Genomic DNA, 18,393 nt, shown 5'->3' with positions numbered 1-18,393 from the left:
ACCTTCCCGATAACCCAAATGGATATTTTATCATTTGATTGTTGTGATCCATAAGGTATTTTTGTAAGGAACAGGAAATATGATTTAGGAGTTTTCAGTTTAGGGCTTAAAATTTAAAATCCCTGGATGACCTACTCTTAAAGTGGTAGCAAAGCAGACAGAATGGAGAATTAACAAAAAGCTAAAAGGAGATTATTTTTACAGGACAGCAGTACCAGCGAGGGGCTGAACCTATTATACAGAATCTACATGAACTCATTTGGTAAAGGATAAATACAAGGTGGCAAAGTCTTTAAAATGGGAAGTAGTCTGACCTCCAAAAGACATAAACTTGTCCAAGTGCAAATAAAAAGTGAAAAGACAGCTCAGATATGAATAAGGTAGATGGAAAGACAGTAAATCGAGTTAGATAAAACAGGAGTCTAACAAAACAGCCATAAAGTGAATACATTTCAATTGAAAATAAGGTATTATCTTCCTGGAGATCATAACTTTAAAATTAAACATTTTACATTGTCAAAGAAAAATCAGGAAGAAGAAATAAAAATGGCACCATATAAATATTTAGAAAAGCTGGTGTTTTAAACAAAATGTGGAGTAGCAGTCTTTCTTTGGGATGAGATAAATAGTAATAAGAAAAAGGAAGCAGCTGAAACAAGTAAAAGTGAAAGTGCAATGACAGTTAAGAGTCTACAGCTCATCTAATAGTAGAACTACAGAGGAAAAAAAATCCAGAATATTTGACTAAAGAGTAAATAAACACCAATAATAACAATGGGGATTTCAAACATCCTGCTGGTATTAATTGGGTAGCAGAGGTTGGTAAAGCAGATAAGTGAATGGAGTTCTAACAATGTATGCTTGACTTCTTTCTAACTCAATAAGCGAGGATTCATTATTGGATCCAATAATGGAGAATGAAACACTTCAGACACGAAAAGTACAATAAGTGAACTATCTCATCAATAGTAAACATAATATACTACACTCTTGTGCTTTAAGGTGAAAGTAAAAAATAGAAATACAACTCAAACCAGGATGATTTTGGAGTATAAGGAGTTCAGGATTGCCATTATTCAAAATCTAGATTAACAAATGAAACTCTGAAACCAAAACACAACTTCAAATTTGCAGATAATGCAAAAGTTGTGGAAATCATCAATACTGATAAGTGCAACACATTACAAGAGGATATGAAAAAATAGCAGAATACACAAATAATTTCCAAAATTAGTTTAACTGATAAATATAGATAATCAAAGGCCTGCACCAGAGCACATTCTGTATCCTTCCTATCTAAGAGCTTCAAGCAAGCAGTATTCAGAGAGGAACGAAGTTATCATTCGCATGGGTAGCAAGTTCCAAGATATTTCTAGCTGTCTAAAAATAGCTCTGTCATATCCCACTCAAAAGTTTAAATCTGCAGCCTCCAGTCCTTCTACATAAACTTATCTAAACTGCATTGCCTGCCAATTTCAAAAATGTATCCTCACGAACCTCCTGATGTGTTCCTTAACTGTCTTTGGACTAACATAAAGCCTGTATTGCCTTTTCATCCCTTTTAAAATACATCATTTCACACTCCATCTGCAACCTGCCTGTCCATGCTGTTAATGAGTTCATTGCAGTGTACCTATGCACTGAAATTCTTACTTGCTGCAGTTGAACAGGTACTTCATAATAAAAACTAAAATAGTGCACTTAATGGAATTAAAAAGAGACAATAATACAAACAGAATAAATATTCAGTTTTCCTTGTGCAAAAAAAAAAAGACTTTGCAATAATGCAATGTTTTTGATGAACAATCCTTGATTTGTGTGACAAGGGGAGGTTCAAAGGTCGAATAGCTGTTGAAAAAAAACTGTTCTTGAACCTAGAGGTGCTGGTCTTCAGGCTTCTATTCCTTCTGTCTGAAATTGGTAGTGAGAAGGGGAATGGGGGTCCTTTTATGACATTAGCTGCTTTTTGAGGCAGCACCTCAAAGATATATTCAATAGATGGGAAATCAGAGCTACGATAGACCTGGCTATGTTTGTTGCCTTCTGGATTTCTGGATGGTGCATTCCCAAACCAGACTGTAATGCAATAAGTCAATATTCATTCCACAGTTTGATAGAGTATTCAACAACATACCAGAACTTTACCCAACCTGGAGTTAACCCAGTGTAGTGCTGGACACAGCCAAGAAAGACTCAGCCATCACATTGGAAGTCATTAATGACTGTTTTTATTCAAATTCGGCGCGCACACTTTTAAGGGCAGCATGAGCTCAGTCACCTCGTGCATTGTGACGTCATAATCGCTGTCCCAGGCCCGCGCTGGGCTGGAGACTTGAAGCAGGGAGAAACACTGACAGCGCCATATTCCCATGGCTGCTCCACCACTTGGTGTTACACGCGGGGCCAGTTCGCCATGAGAGAGTGTGCCGCCACACAACACCCTACCCTCCAGAACCGGCTATGCATCCCGCCGCTTGGGCGGGTGGCCCCGGCGTTTTGGCATGGCCATCTGCACCAGCCATGATAGGTCTAAGTGTGCTGCCTTCAAATGGTCCATGGTGAAAAGTTAGTCTTTAACCCCTATGTCTAAAGTAAAAGTCGGGGACCGCTGGAGGACTTTGTATGGACCTTCGTACGGGCGCTGTAAAGGTGCCGTATGTGGCCTGCACCAAATAAATACGAATTCCGCAGAGTTCAACTCTTTGAGAAGATGTGTCGGCCAGACGCCATGATGTGAGAGAGGCGGGGGGGGGGGGGGGGCTAGCGGGGATAGTTTCTTACGGAGATCTGCCAAAAGGTTCGCGTGCTCGGATGTGACGTTGGGCTCTGAGCTAAAGAATTCACCGGGCAGCGAGAGTGGCACGCTGTAGACCAGTTCCACAGAGGACACCTGTAGGTCTTTCTTGGGTGCTGTTCTAATGCCGAGGAGAACCCAGGGCAGTTCATCTGCCCAGCCTGGGCCGGTGAGGCGAGCCATGAGGACAGATTTCATATGATGATGAAACCTCTCCACCAAACCATTTGCTTGCAGGTGGTAGGCTGTGGTATGGTGAAGTTTAACCCCCAGGAGGTTCGCCAGCTGAGCACAGAGCACAAAGATGAACTGGGCACCCCTGTCAATAGTGATGTGCGCTGGGACTCCGAACCTAGCAATTCAAGATTGACTAGGTTCCTGGCACACGTCTCTGCGGAAGCCGCTTTGATGGGAATGGCCTCTGGCCATCTTGTGGTCCGAACGACTATTGTGAGAAGGTAGCGCGCTTCTCTGGATACCGGCAGGGGGCCTTCGGCGTCAACATGGATGTGCTCAAATCTCCGCACCACCGGGTTGAAATGCTGGATTGGGGCCTGCGTATGCCGGTGGACCTTGGAGGCCTGGCACCTGGTGCAGATCCTCACCCCCTTGGCCACCTCCTTTTTGAGCTCATGCCACACAAACCACTCTGCCACCATTTGCACCGGTCTTCACCAAGTAGTGGGCTAGGTTGTGGACTAAGCTGAAAACCCTCAACCTCCACTGCGGTGGGACTACCGGGCGTGGTGAGCTGGTGGAGACATTACAGAGCAGCGTTCCCGGGCTGTTGGGCAACTGAATGTTCTGGAGCTCGAGGCCAGAGATGGCAGTCCAGAGAGTCTGCGTCTCTGTGTCCAGCTTCTGGGCCTGTGCCAACTGTGTGTAGTCAAGGCTGGGGGCGAAAGCATTGATTGGCAGATGAGAGAGCGCATCCGCTTCGACGTTGTCTTTGCCTGCTCTGTGCTGGATGTCGGTGGTGAATTCCAACACGTAGGAGAGGTGGTGTTACTGGCAAGCTGAACACGGATCTTTGGCCATCGCGAGTGCCTGTGTGAGGGGCTCGTGGTCTGTGAACGCCGTGGAGGACCTGCCTTCCAGAAAGTACCGGATGGCCAGGTACAGCACCAGGAGCTCCCAGTCGAAAGTGCTGTACTTCAGTTCTGGCGGGCACAGCTGTTTGCTGAAGAAGGCCAGCGGGCACAACTGTCCGCTGCGGCTGATGTGTCGACCGAGAGCGCTATGTGCACTTCTGGGCATGGGTGCACCAATAGAGTTGTGTTAGTGAGGGCCTCCTTTGTTGCAGCAAAATCGGTCTCTGCCTCCTCCAACCAGATCAGGACTTTCTCCTTAGCGGTGATCAACGCAAACAGTGGTCGCATGGTGCAGGCGGTGCCGGGGATGAACCGCTGATAAAAATTCACCATCCCCACGAACTCCTGCAGGCCCTTGAGGATGGTTGGCTTGGGGAACTGCTGGAGAGCCATGAACTTCTCTGGCACCGGGGCACCACCTACTGCTGAGATGGTGTGCCCCAGGAACTACAGTGTCTGCTTGCCAAACTGGCACTTGGCCACGTTGACAGTTAGGCCAAACTCCACCAGTCGGGCAAACAGGGTACGGAGGTGGACCTTGTGTTCTTCGCGGTTGCGGCTGGTAATAAGGATATCGTTCAGGTAGATAAACACCAAGTCCAAGTCCCTACCCAGTGCATCAATGAGGCATTGAAAAGTCTGGGCCGCGTTCTTGAGGCCGAAAGGCATACTCAGGAATTCAAAGAGGCCAAAGTGGGTGATGATCGCTGTTTTACCCATGTCCTCGGGGTGGACCGGGATCTGATGATACCACCGCACCAGATCGACCTTGGAGAAGACTTGCACGCCATGGAGATTGGCCGAGAAGTCTTGAATGTGTGGAACCGGGTAGCTGTCCGGTGTGGTCACATCGTTCAAACAACGGTAATTGCCACAGGGTCTCCAGCCACCGGAGGATTTGGGGACGATGTGGAGAGGGGATGCCCAGGCGCTGTCTAAGTGACGGACGATCCCCAACTCCTGCAGCCGGGGAAAACTCCTCCTTTGCCAGCTACAATTTCTCGGACAGAAGTCGTCTGGGCTTGGCATGCAGCGGAGGGCCCTGCATGGAGATATGGTGGTAATACCCCGTGCTGGGATAAGGTGGTGCTGAATTGTGGCTGAAGGATGGCGGGGAACTCATGGGTATGTTTGAATACTCATTCCTGGAATTGGCGATGGTGGCGATCTCGGACCTGCAGGCGTTCGTGGCATTCAGGCGCACGGAATGGAAGCTGTGAGTGTTGATCAGCCTCTTGCCCTTCACGTCAACCAACAGTCTGTGTGCCCTCAGGAAGTCAGCCCCTAACAACGCAGTACCCACTGAGGCTATCACGAACTTTCAGTGGAATTTCTCTTCGGGTACCAAAGGTCTTGATGGCGGAACCGTTGGCTGTCCGCAGGGTGGGACCACGAGATCGGGTGCATGTCTCGAGGGTGGTGGGGGGGCAGGATGTTCAGCTCTGCTCCGATGTCCACCAGAAAATGTCGGTCAGTGGACTTGTCGGTAACATGAAGAAGGCTGTCCACGTACCCAGCTGTCGCAGCCATCAACGGTGACTGGCTGGGTCGTTTCCCCTGGTAGTCACACAGTTGTCGGCACTTACGAACTTGTGCTCCCCAGTGCTGATGGTAAAAGCACCAGGTGGAATGGTGCTCCTCCGGCTTGTGCTTGGGGGAGTGTTGCGGCCGGCTGGCTCTTGGTCACGCAGCCTGACTGAGGGCTGCTTCATTCTCCCTCTTGGTGCGCCAGAGGGTGTCTGCTCGGGCTGCGACTCAGCGTGGATCCATGAAGTCCTCATCCACCAAGAGTAATTGGATGTCGCCGGGCATCTACTCGAGGAAGATCTGACGGAATAGGAAACAAGGCTTGTGATCCTCTGCCAGCGCCAGCATCTCGTCCATTACGGCTGATGGTGTGCGGTCCCCAAGCCCATCGAGGTGCAGGAGCCTGGAAGCACGTTGCTGAGGGAAAAGCCCAAAAGTGCCAAGGAGCAGGATCTTGAGGACAGGATATTTATCCTTGGCCGATGGGTTGTGTATTAGATTCTCCACCCTGGCTGCCGTTTCTTCGTCCAGCACGCTCACGACGTGGTAGAACATCATGGCATCTGCTGAAATGTTCCTCAGTTGAAACTGCGCCTCCGCCTGCACAAACCACATACGCAGGCGATGGGTCCAGAAGGGGGACAGTTTGATGGCAACGGCATTGATCTCTGCCAGATGCATGTTCTTGAGACCAGAGAGGCATCTGAGCTCAACGGCATCACCAATGTAGTGCTGGACACAGCCAAGAAAGACTCAGCCACTACATTGAAAGTCGTTAATGACTGTTTTTATTCAAATTCAGGGCCCGCTCTTTTAAGGGAAGCATGAGTTCAGTCACCTCGTGCCCCAAGCGCGCACTGGGCAGGAGACTTGAGGCTGGGAGAAACCCTGACAGCGCCGTCTTCCCATGGCTGTCCTGCCACGTGGCGTTCCACGCGGGGCCGTTTCGCCATGAGAGAGTGTACCGCCACACCAGTATATATTTACTCAGAATGTTCATACACACTTTTCTGTATCACACTTCCTATTTTTCAATCATCTGGAACCTCCTTTGTATTTTGGGAAGGTTAGAAGAATATGGAAGTTTTTTCTGCACAGTCACCCCAACTTCAATTTTCAATCTGATATCCACGCCCGATAATTTATCCATTCTAATACATGCTGTTTCTAAATTGTCTCCATTTCTACCACTCTTCTGACAACACTCTTAGAAAAAAAACTGTTGTAAACTATTCAAATATCCTTAACTTGACATGGGCCTTCAAGCATGCATCAACTACTTTCTCCCTGATAGGTCCCATTCCTTTCATGAATATTGATCAAAGACAGTATGTGCCATAAATCAATTATTCACATCTGTGTGAACCAAACTACAGATAATTTTAAATTCAACTTAAGAAAGGAGCAACTGGCGTACATTTAAAATTGCAACTTGATCAACTGATGTATCATAGGATACAAAAGAAAACCAAACCCTGAGTAATTTATTAGCAAGCTATATAAATACCGACACTATATTGAAGGATTGCAAATACTTTATCTCGGATCATACAAATAGACAAGATTAATCTCCTTCATACACTACTGCTCATGTTAGACATTGACATTACTTTCTGTCCATGAAGTTCCATGACCTGAAAGAGCATTATATTCCAACACCCACCTCCTCCAATGTGAATCTGTGTAATTTCAAAGCACAGGCAAGAGCAATGTTAACTGAAACTACCTGCATTTTTAATTAACACAACTAATTTTCAATTCAAATGAAAATATGTCACACTTTTACTCATTCAAGTTTATGATCATCTCATTGTACAAATATAATGAAATGGGGTCTCTCACCACTAAGATCATATATATAACCTGTGCATTTTGGTCATTCAAAACAATATTCCTTGCCTAAATCTAAAATTCAAGTACTGAACTGGTTCTCAAATTATACTTCTTTCCATAAAATGTCCAGTATATTATTTCTTTTCCCTAAACGTCTTTTGATCCATTATTTTTAAAATGTGCAATTTACAAAAACGTGGATATGTTAATGAACAATGCTCAGTACTAACAAATTGAAAAATCTGAAAATTTATCAGCACTGAAAGATGGTTTGACACTGTCAGATTATGCAATTTTATGTTATCAAGGCCAGAACCATTTAGGTTAATAATATCCTCAAAGCAAGTTCAAACCAATAATTACATTCTTGATTATTATGATCATCTGGATTTGATACGAACAACCTCACTGTATTGCATTTATTTTACATTTGTAAATGAGCGATGATGGAAATCTCAAAAACAGAAAAAAAATTAACATAGCAATGCTATGATTTAAATTTTATACCTCCACTAATATAACGTCAACACATCTCACTTCATACCTTACTGATATTTGAAAGTCAATGGTGAAAGCAAATAGAAAATTTATTTAATTAACATGTGGTATTGCTTAGCCCACAATTTGATATATGTAGGGCAAAATCATATAGACACAGAAAGCATTAATTAAAAAAACTCTTATGGTCTATCTCTACTCTGCATGTGCTTAAGTGCTCTATTGCATCAGCATAACTAAATTAAATAGCAATTAACTAACAGGAAGGTTAAACTTCCAAACAAAAGGCGCCAACTTAACATTATCAATGCAAAAAATAACTTCATGTTCATTGAAACAAGCCAAGAATTTCAAATGTCAATTACCAGAGTTCTACGGTAACCTGTAGTTTCCAACACTGATACTATCCACTTGTCATTCCTGTATTTATATTTTGGAAATCACTGATGTAGATCTTTATAATTGAAGGCTGAAGTAAATATTTCTAATCTCTTCACCTGAACGTAATCCTTCAATTTGATTTGGCAAATACCAATGTCAATTGGAGTGAATCCAACTATAATTTCCAATCTTACCAGTAAAGAAGTTCTTCTGAGCAAAAATAAAGTGGTATGTTGCCTTGTATACTTCAATTTCACATTGCCATTCCTGAGGCATGTTCCATATCCTTTGATAGATGGCATTGAGATGAAACTGAAATTAAAGATTTTAATACATTAATTAACATACAGAATAAAAAAAACACAAGAATTAACAGTATGATAAAAACACAAACTCGGCTGTAGCCCAGATTTGATGAGTAATGTGACAAAACTATTCATATTTGTCATCAAATCCTGGGAGCTTGATCGCAATGATGCTGTTTCCATACACATGTACACAAAAGCAGAAATCAGAGATGGCAGGTTGTGCTCCAATACGGAACTCATCATAGACGAATGTGAATGCAACTTCTACTAACTGACCAACGCTTATAATCTGAATTTGACTATAAATTCTCTGCCAGGTCCAAACGCAGTTGAAATTAATTTTACTGGGAGAGAGCAATCTCTCTGGCAAATGTTTGTTATCTTCAGATTCCTTTCAAAAATGTAGAGATTTATAGTAAAATCCCTGGTATCCAGCACCTAAAGGGATTGTAGATGCTGGATAAGCGAATTTGCCAGTTGTGTGGCATGGATTGGAGAACTAGCTGCTGGGGGCACCAGTTTTAAACTTTCGTATTTTTTATTTATCAATTTTCCACAAATCTTTCGGCAGTTACTTGAGGTTGCCGGTTGCTTAAATTCCAGAAAACAGGGATCTTACTGCAGTTCTAAATATTTGCTTTCTTTTAAACTCAAAAATTAGTTTGCATATTCTAAAAATATCAGAAAATATCAATGTTGCTTAAAATGAAAATATATCAGATTTTAAGTCCTTTTAACCACATTTTATATGTTTTAAAAGCTACTGAATGCTTTACATTTTTCAAACATTCAGAAGCACAGTGGTCCATAAAAGATCTGCCTAGTGTCATGACTTTGGAGGTTGGCAATTTTTTCATTTCCTGAGAATGATTATTTTTGGCCACCCCACATGGTGCTCCACTTCAAGTATTTATAACACAGGAAGTTTACAACAGAGAATTCTCCAACCATTTCTCCAAGTTCCCACTGACAGCACAGCAAAAGGTTGAATTGTATTTTATTTTACCAGTCAGCAGTAACGACTGTCATCTTTTCAGTCCAAAATGCATTTCAAACAGCACATTATTAACAGATTAAAGCTAGTTGTTATTATTTTTAAAAATCACTCCTGATGTTAATAAACTAAGTTGATAAACATATGTCCCAACAAAAAGTATGGTTTAGCGCAGATAGGTGTAAGCACCATTGCAGCAGAGAAACTTTAGATTTTTGTGGCATCAGGCTAATTTTAAGGTAGAGGAAACCTGAGCAAAATAAATTGGCTACAGCTCAACAAGATTGGGACCAATACCCTCATCAGGAAATTTGTTCTTGCTGTTGGGAAAGATTTATAACGTGCTCAAAGACCAGAAGCCCAAGTAATTTCAGGTGAAAACAGAGCCAGAGATGAGGTAGTAAGGCACAAGGGGGAAAAAAAGTTAGGCAGTGCTTCATATTATATACATCACAAAGGAGAAAGTCTTGGAAACAAGACAGATATAAATACAACTTGTGAAACTATTATTGTAAAACAAGTGAAAAGGTAGGAACAACAGCTTAATATTTTTGATTACAGGATTTTTAGTATCAACAATGAAGATAATATTGAAAAAGGAAATTTGTCTAAATACTTGTTAAAGAAAAATATGGTCAAAATGGATATTATGTTTGAAAAGTCAAAATTAAATCTTAGAACTAACAAATAATAACTGAGAGCAAGAAGAGAAAACATATTACTGGATGTAATTTTAGGGAATGAAGATGTGAGGTGGAAGTATCAATGAAAAAGCAGCGATCACAATTATAACTCAACTCATTTTTGGGAAAGATAAGAGTTAAACGATTATAAATATTAGTCTCCTCTTTTATGACTCTCCATGAAACTGCTTTCTTTAAATGAAGTTTTTGTTCGCGGGAACCAAAATATTTTTGTTTGGCTCAGTAACAGATATGGCTTAGTTATGCACACAATACACACAAAAGTTGGTGCAGCATAACTGGGATATAGGCTGCAGAGCTCGATTCACCAGATCATTTGGTTTCAGCTCCAATACGACAGTAACTATGAATAGTGAACTTTACCAACTTCAATGTTTCTTGAAATTTAATGAACTGGTGAAAAGAACCAGTGTGATTGTTGAATCTTCCTGACAATTTTAATATCAGAATAATATCAGAATAATAATATCAGAGTTCAGCCCTCACATGAAATTGAAAAATTCTAACCAGAGATCTGTTTCACTGAAATGAGAACATAGTATGCCAATTCAAACCTCCTTGCAATATTCAATTATAATTTCCTTTATTCAACATTAATCCATTCTACTTTCAGTGCTTACAAATTGTACATTTGTGGCTTATTATTAAAGGTGACACTATTTCATTAATTAAAACCATTTGTAGGCATCAGAATGCAACTAATTACTTTCTTTAACACAATGGTAACAATCCAACTCCACTGAATTGAACCAAAATAACAAAATTATTAGATAAACATTTTTGTTAAAAATTATCAAGATTTAATAGTATCCAAAGAATAATTCATTCAATGAAACTGAAATCAAAATCTAGTCAGGTATTCAGAGCTTAGTAGTAAGAACTATGAGGGAGTAAAACAGATGAGCCAGTCGGCAAAAGGACAAGCAGAAAATAAATGAAAAAATACTGAAGACGGACAGCCAATCTATTTATAGATTTAAAAAGCAGGCATTAATGGGATTACTGCTCCTTACTGTGCAGCACAATTAGCGATTAGTGCAACACTCTTACAACTCCAGCAACCCAGGTTTGAATCGGGTGCTGTCTGTAAGGAATTTGTACACTTTCCCTATGTCTGCGTTGGTTTCCTCTGGAGACTCCAGTTTCCTCCCACCTTCTAAAATGTATGGGGTCATAGGTTAATTGGTGTCATTGTGTTTTTTGGCACCACAGGCTTGTGGAACAACAAAAACATTTTTCATTAGCCCAGCTTATATGTATCAAGATCCCTACAACGCTAAAACTCTTATGCTAATTTACTTTTTGAACCTTCTAATGCATTCCGGTCAGAGCTGTCATTATTACCCAATGTCAGTATGTTAACTGTGTGTGAAATTAAAATGGTTGGCCACTGTAAAGTCCTTGCTGTAGCAGCAGACAGAGAGATGGTGCTCAACAAAATTATCTCCCTGTCTGCGTCCAGTCTCCCTGATGTTGAGGAGGCCACATCAGAAAGACTGGATGCAGTAAACGATGCCTACAGATTCATAGTGTTTTCACTTGGAAGGACAGTTTGGAACCCCAAATAGCAGTGAGGGAGGAGGTACAGGTGCAAGTGTAACATTTTTCTTGTGGTCGGGGGATAGATAGCGAGGGAGTGATTCATGACAAGGAAGTCCCAGAAGGAGTCGTCGCTTCTGAAAGCGGAGTGGGAAAGGGAGGGGAAGATGTGTCGAGTGGCTGAAATTGCAGAGGATTACAGGCTGGATGAGGGGGCTGGTGAAGTGGTAGATGAGGCAGAGGAAGCCAGAGCAGATGTGCATGAAATAGAGGAGGGTGAGGGCTGAGTTGATGACAACAGAAGGAAAGCCGTGTTTTCTGAAGGAGACATTCAAATATTCTGGAGAGGAAGTCCTCATTCTGGGAGCAGATGTAATGGAGACGGAGGTATTGAGAGAAATCATATAAAATAGGATACAGGGTGGTAAGAACATCAGAAAGATGCTGTGCACAACTATATAGCACTATCTCAGTTCTGCACTGGAGTGTCAGGTCAGATGTTTGAGTGGAATTTGAATTAAAATGATTCACAACTGTGTATGCATCCTCGACTAGTAAATATTTTCTTCAAGATTTCAAAATTTCAGGATTCCTTTATTGTTATGTCAGAGTACAGAACATCTAGTGTTAGGCAAAATTTCCTTCTGCCTGCTATGAGGCAAAGAGTCATCATTAGTAGAAAGAAAGAGAGGCAAAAGAGAGTCCCTTCAGAGACACTGAGTGTCTGTGGATTCACCTCCAGCGCTCTCCCAGCCTTTGTAACCCAAAGACCCATTTTATCCATTGACAACCCAAGCTCCTGATCCAAAGTTCCAACATGATCAAGAAGTCTATAGTGTCCAAGAACCTCTGGAGACCCTTCATGCCCTCAGCACCTTCATGAATCCCTAGACCACTAATCAATGACTGTCTGCAGCCTGTGTGGGTCATTCAGTCACTAAGCTCCTCACTGGTCCACTGCCATGGTCACCGCCCTGTAGTTTTGTCTTCTCTACCTGTCCTTCTCCAGGGAGGTGATCTCCCCATTTCTGGTGCCTTGCATCAGTCTGCAATCCCTTGTTGTCACTGCCGAGCGAAGGTTCCACCATCTTGAACACAGACCCTGTGGTTGCAGGATTTTAATTAAAATCACCGTTGACTCCTTTAACAGTCTGTTTAAAGACTGTAAGGAGCCGCCGGCAGTAGGATTGGGCTGTCTCCCTACTCTCCCATTCCACACCAGTGGCAGTGCTGCTGTTACAGTAGCTCCTGCAGCACTGCCATTTTTTTCTTTCTTTCCAGATTTGCATTAGCAATAATATACATGTTCACAATTACATTATCAAACAAGAAATCGTAAGCTACACTGGGCAAAGAAACAAGCAACTCAAGTTTCAATATTGTGCAAACATCCAAAAATAAAATTTATCAAGTGATCTGTCAACTTTTGACTCGATAGCACTCAAACTTTGAAAGCCCAGCCAAATCAGACTCTCAGAAAAACTGAAAACAAGAACTCACCGCTAACATTTCTGCTTCCAAAAGAGTTCGATACAGCATGCTACTCGTTGCATCTACATGGAGAAGCTGACCTTTAATAGTTGGTGAAAAACCTATAGAATCAAAAAGCAACATGTGCTCGCAGTAAATATTATAAACATTTCAAGTACAGTACTTTCCTGTTTCCCATAACATAGACATTAATGTAACATGCATACATATTGAAATGTGTTAAAAAGACAGGAATTAAGAAATATTTTTAAATGAACTGTCCACAATAGAAGTCAGGTAGGTTTAATATGAACACACATAATATGAAAAAGAATAAGCAGACTATTCAGTATTCCTTCCCCCACCCCCTCCCAAACCAACTATGCCATTCAAAAAAGTCATACCTAATACTCTTTCCCCACAATAAACCTAATGAACTCATATGTTTGAGCACTAATGAAATCAATTACATTATCTTAAATGAACCAAATAACTGAACATCACATCCATCTGGAGTTCTAAATGGCCATCTCCATGTCCTGAAACAAAGGCCATTATTCTAGACTCTCCAGCAAGAGAAAACAAATTTAACATTTATACACCAATCCTCACAGGATATTCATCTTGATAAATCACCTTTCATTTTTTGCAACTTCAGTATAGATCTGTCTTCCTTAATCTCTCTCAGAAACTCATCTGGTGAATCTATGGTTCACCAATTCAAAGCCTTCTTCAGATTAAAAGAATGATGATCCACAAAGTACTTCAACAGATCATACCAGAGCTTTGAACAACTTCAGAGGGATATTAACTTTAGAACCTTTTGCAATAAAAGGCCAACACACCATATGCTTTCCAAATGGTTTTTACCCGACTACTTTTTTTGAAGCAACTAGTATGATCGCTCTGTTATGCAGCATATACTAGCTTTTGCCCTCTTTTAACCAAAATACATACCCTACATTTTCCAATGTTATTCTCCACATAATGCCCACACGGTTAACATCTCTACAGTTCTTTGTGGATTCAATCATTTCCTGACTGTTCAGTTTACCATCTAGCCATCGGCAACACTCTGTTTTTCCATACAAATTATTAATTCAAATTGTAAATAGGCAAAGACCCCCAAATGTATTAGAACAAAGTACAACAATTCAGTCCTGTTTTAAAATGTAGACCATCTTTACCTTTTTCATCTACTGTCATGGGAACATTGACTTCCAAATATGAACCTGCTCCAACATTTACATGAATGGCATTGGTTTCCTAATGTAAACAAATATTGAAACATAATACATCTTTTAAATATCCATTGCATTGATATCTGGAATATGTGTGTCAGATAAATTCAATTAATTCTGTATCACAAGAAATTTCTCATCTAAAGAGTATAATCCTAAAATATGTTTTTTTCAAGTTCTGGTTTAGTTATCTTGTTAACAGATATAAAAACTATAATGAAAAGAAAATCTTTCAATCACATGTTTCTCACCCTTCCTTCCTGGCAAGTAAACTCATTGCTAAGATCCTCAGGAGGCCTTTATTTGCATTAAAGTCTTAACAGAGCAGCTAGCAATATATTGATGATCAGAATGCAATTGCATAAAGCCACATTTACCCTTCAATATCAAATAATTCTAACAAGAATTATTGGGGATTATCCAGGATCATAAATTTTGAAAAACTGTACCCATTAATCACCAAGCCAATCAACATTGACCTTTCGAGGCATTTGTTGAATATGAACTAAAGATCAATGGATACGAAATAAAATAGTACAGCTTTTGAGTCCATTTGGTGCAGCTACACAAATCATCCATGAGAATAGGGCCTCTTTGTACATTGTCTCATGTAATAAACATCTGAATAAATTGGCCAAAAGTATTTGTGAAAAATAAAAGAAACTCAATCATAAGATGCTGGATAATTCTTGTGGTCATTTCTTACCTTTAACATTACTACATATTTTCCTGAAACCAGAGCGTTTTCTTTCATTCACATGAATTATTACCACATCTCTAAAAGCATCCAAGAAGATACTGTTGAACCATCCTCTTAAATCTCTGCAGACTCTGTGCTAAATGGCAGTCCGAGGTGCTGCCAGTTAAATAATTTTGAACCAGTATAAATGAAGAAATATCGCCAATTCAGGATTGATGGCTTTAAAGCGTTCTGGTTGCCCAAATACATTTGCTGCCTCACTCCTTTGATGATGAGAGAGGTTATGGGTCAGGAAATGCTGAGTTAACTCGAGTTTGATAATGCTACTCGTTATCCAAAATGAATGAGACCAGAAGTATTTCCAATTTTGGATTTTTTTCATTTTGGAATAATCTTTTGTACTTACCAAAAGAAAACCTTGATCTCTGCTTACAAAAGATAAATGGCAGCACAAAATATTAGAAATTCTGCTGGATGGCAAAAAAACATGCAAGTCTGGTGGTGACGATGGTTGGTAATAAACTGGTGTCCACTTGTGACACCATGTTGGCGCTCAAAAAGTTTCAGATTTTAGAGCATTTTGGAATTTTGGATAAAGGGTACTCAACCTGTATTAACTATTGCATTTCCTTCAACTTTGTAGCAAAAAAATTTGAAAACATTTCAACAACAGGGTTAATTACAAACCTCACATCTGAAAAGACAGAAATTTTCATTCTCACGTACACAGGAGTTTCTCACAATAATCGTTTTACACAGTAATTTAAAGTTTTTTTTACATCAATTCTACTTTCCTGAACAATACTAACTGCTTTAGAGTTCAAGGTGTTGCCGCAAGATAGCTTGCAGCTGAGTTCCTGAAGATTATGTTCTGCTTTATCTCTCAGTTAATATCTAATGACAACAAGGGTTAATACAAACTGCTGTTTCTGCAAAGCAATTAATAGAACAAGGTTAGATACTTCAGTATTCAAATATACTGAATCAGGTCTTTTAAGTATTAGAAAGTGTGGAAAGTTCTATCACAGGAGGTTCATTTCAACAACCATCCAACATGTAGTAACACAATTCAAAGCTTCAATTAAACACTAGAAATGTTGAACGTTGAAAATAATTTGTGAAATAAAAATAATAAATACTTAAAAATGCAACATTAGTAAGGCAGTATCTATAAAGTAATATTAATCAGGTAGTTAATTAATTAATTCAATAAGTTTTACTGCTTTTTACATGACAGGTGCTCTCTGATTTCATTGTGCATATAGAGTTTCTGTTTCAACAAATTTAGTGTTTTTATTTGGGTGCTAGTTTTTTTTTTTAAATGATAGCTTGCACCATGTTCCAATGTCTATGCTTGACCAAATTTTGCTCACTTAATAATCTTACCACTTCTGAAAATTGTACATTTTTTGAGGTTATTAAAATTAGTTATTGTGAGCTATTAACCCAGAGTTAATGCAACAACAGAATGTTCAAGGACTCTGCATTATCAAACTCGAGTTAACTCATCATCCTGGCCTCCAAGGATGAGCCATCTGTCCTCAATAAAATTAGTAATATGACAGGTGTTACATATCTTTCAGATGTTATCACTTGAAATGATTTTTAATTAACTCACTATCTTAATTCAATGTAATTGAGTAAAATACTGTTTGCAATACATCTGATGATTATACTTACACGATTCTTTGTGAAAAGCAAATCAATAGTAGCATCTGCAATGATATTCATGCGCAGTTCAAATGCAAGAATTTGCCGTGGTTTTCCAGGTTTTGCTAATTCAGTGACCTTCAGTTTCTGATAATCAGCTGGAAAGAAAAACTTCCACAAACATTCCCTGTAGCAAAATAAAGCAGTTTAAGCATCAATTTTATGTGGAAATACCAGAGAAGGTAAACTGAACTGCACCAAAATTAGAACCTTGTGATAACAAAATTATTTATTTGAGACCATGTTACTTTAACTTTTGGGAAATGTGTACCGTATTTCGGCATTTCTGTAAATTTTGGACACAACAAACAAATCAGCAAATCTCTTTATCCATTCTCCAAATACAATTGGCACTATATTTAAGAGGATAATTACTTTAACATAGACTTAATTACATTAATTTTGTATTTCAATGCAAGTAAAGCAATCAAAGGGCTTGTCAAATAACTTTTGTTGATGCTTTTGAATTAGACAAAATTGAAAGAGTACAGTTCTGTAAAACTTACTCTATGCTCACTTTCATTGTTTACTTATTTATTAGAAGAATGCTAGAATTAGCAACATGAAACATTTTCAGTAATTATGTTAAGTACTTTTAACCCAGTGCAGATATTCAGGATCCTACAAGTGCAAAATACATAAAGTACACTGTTTAACCTGCTGAGTATCTCCAGCATTGTTCAAAATAGATTCCACTGGAAAAAATGAACTTGCATCTATACAAATGCAATGATTTACAAGATATTTGAATTTATGTGTCACCTTCAACAAAATAAGCCTGCAGGGGAAAAAATGATTATCTACATAAGTAAGATAGCTACATAAAAACTATTTTCTGATGGTGAAATGCAGAATGCAGGTTATGGTCTTAAAATTAGAGCTTTATTGTATAAAATTGAAATCAGTTAACCTCTTATCCCATTTGGAATAATGGAAATCTGGTTTAATTTTCCCACTAAGTGATGGGCAAGATAGGTTTGAAGACTAAAATCCAAATAGTAGTAATACTGAATAATTACTTTGTTTCTAAGGGTCACCAGAATGGACATCATTTTTAAAGGGATCAAGGTAATTAGATATTTTAATCAGAAAAGGGCAATATATATTTAAACAAATTGTAAAGAATAAAAACAGAGGTCAATTACAACACAAATATTAAAAGAAACTTGGAAACGGAAAAAAACATTCACAAAATAAAATGTAGAGGAATGAAGGTGGACAACTAATATTGTTCCTATATTTTAAAAACTAAAATAGATCAAGCAAAGTAACCAAAAGACCCATTAGATGAACAATAGCAGCAGGCGAAGTAATGAACATCTTACACAAATTCAAAACATCAAGTTGTGTTACATAAAAACCTTGCCAGGTGGTCATGGAAGTTTCTATATGCCATACTGTATTAAAGATAAAAAGCAGTGGAAAAACTGCAAAACAGATTACGGATTCATAACTTGGAGATAGAATAATCAGAAAATTCTAAACAGTCATAGAATAAGTTTTCTCTAAAAAGACCAAACACTGGAAAGTGATCTAACAGAGATCTTTCACAAAAACTGATTTAATAAAAGTGCTTTTTTTTACCCATTTATGAGTTGGTCAA

General features: G+C 39.5%; 1 protein-coding gene across 6 annotated transcripts in view; it reads right to left on the bottom strand.

The window, feature by feature from the left end:
- The window catches only part of kiaa1109 (KIAA1109 ortholog), a 479,529-nt gene that overhangs the window by 357,900 nt on the left and 103,236 nt on the right, over positions 1 to 18,393 (bottom strand). For 5 of the 6 annotated variants that reach the window (XM_069925175.1, XM_069925178.1, XM_069925177.1 and 2 more), the window contains 4 exons: positions 16,761 to 16,917; positions 14,327 to 14,405; positions 13,170 to 13,261; positions 8,319 to 8,436 (listed from right to left, as the gene is read on the bottom strand). In XM_069925175.1, the coding sequence (XP_069781276.1) occupies positions 8,319 to 8,436; positions 13,170 to 13,261; positions 14,327 to 14,405; positions 16,761 to 16,917 (446 nt within the window). Of the gene's footprint in view, positions 1 to 2,134; positions 2,198 to 8,318; positions 8,437 to 13,169; positions 13,262 to 14,326; positions 14,406 to 16,760; positions 16,918 to 18,393 lie in introns of those variants that run through there. The other variant, XM_069925180.1, reaches the window with a different exon arrangement.

Source organism: Narcine bancroftii, chromosome 3 (assembly GCF_036971445.1).
Source record: "Narcine bancroftii isolate sNarBan1 chromosome 3, sNarBan1.hap1, whole genome shotgun sequence".
NCBI classification, from domain to species: domain Eukaryota; kingdom Metazoa; phylum Chordata; class Chondrichthyes; order Torpediniformes; family Narcinidae; genus Narcine; species Narcine bancroftii.
This window is presented reverse-complemented; position numbering and strand designations above follow the sequence as displayed.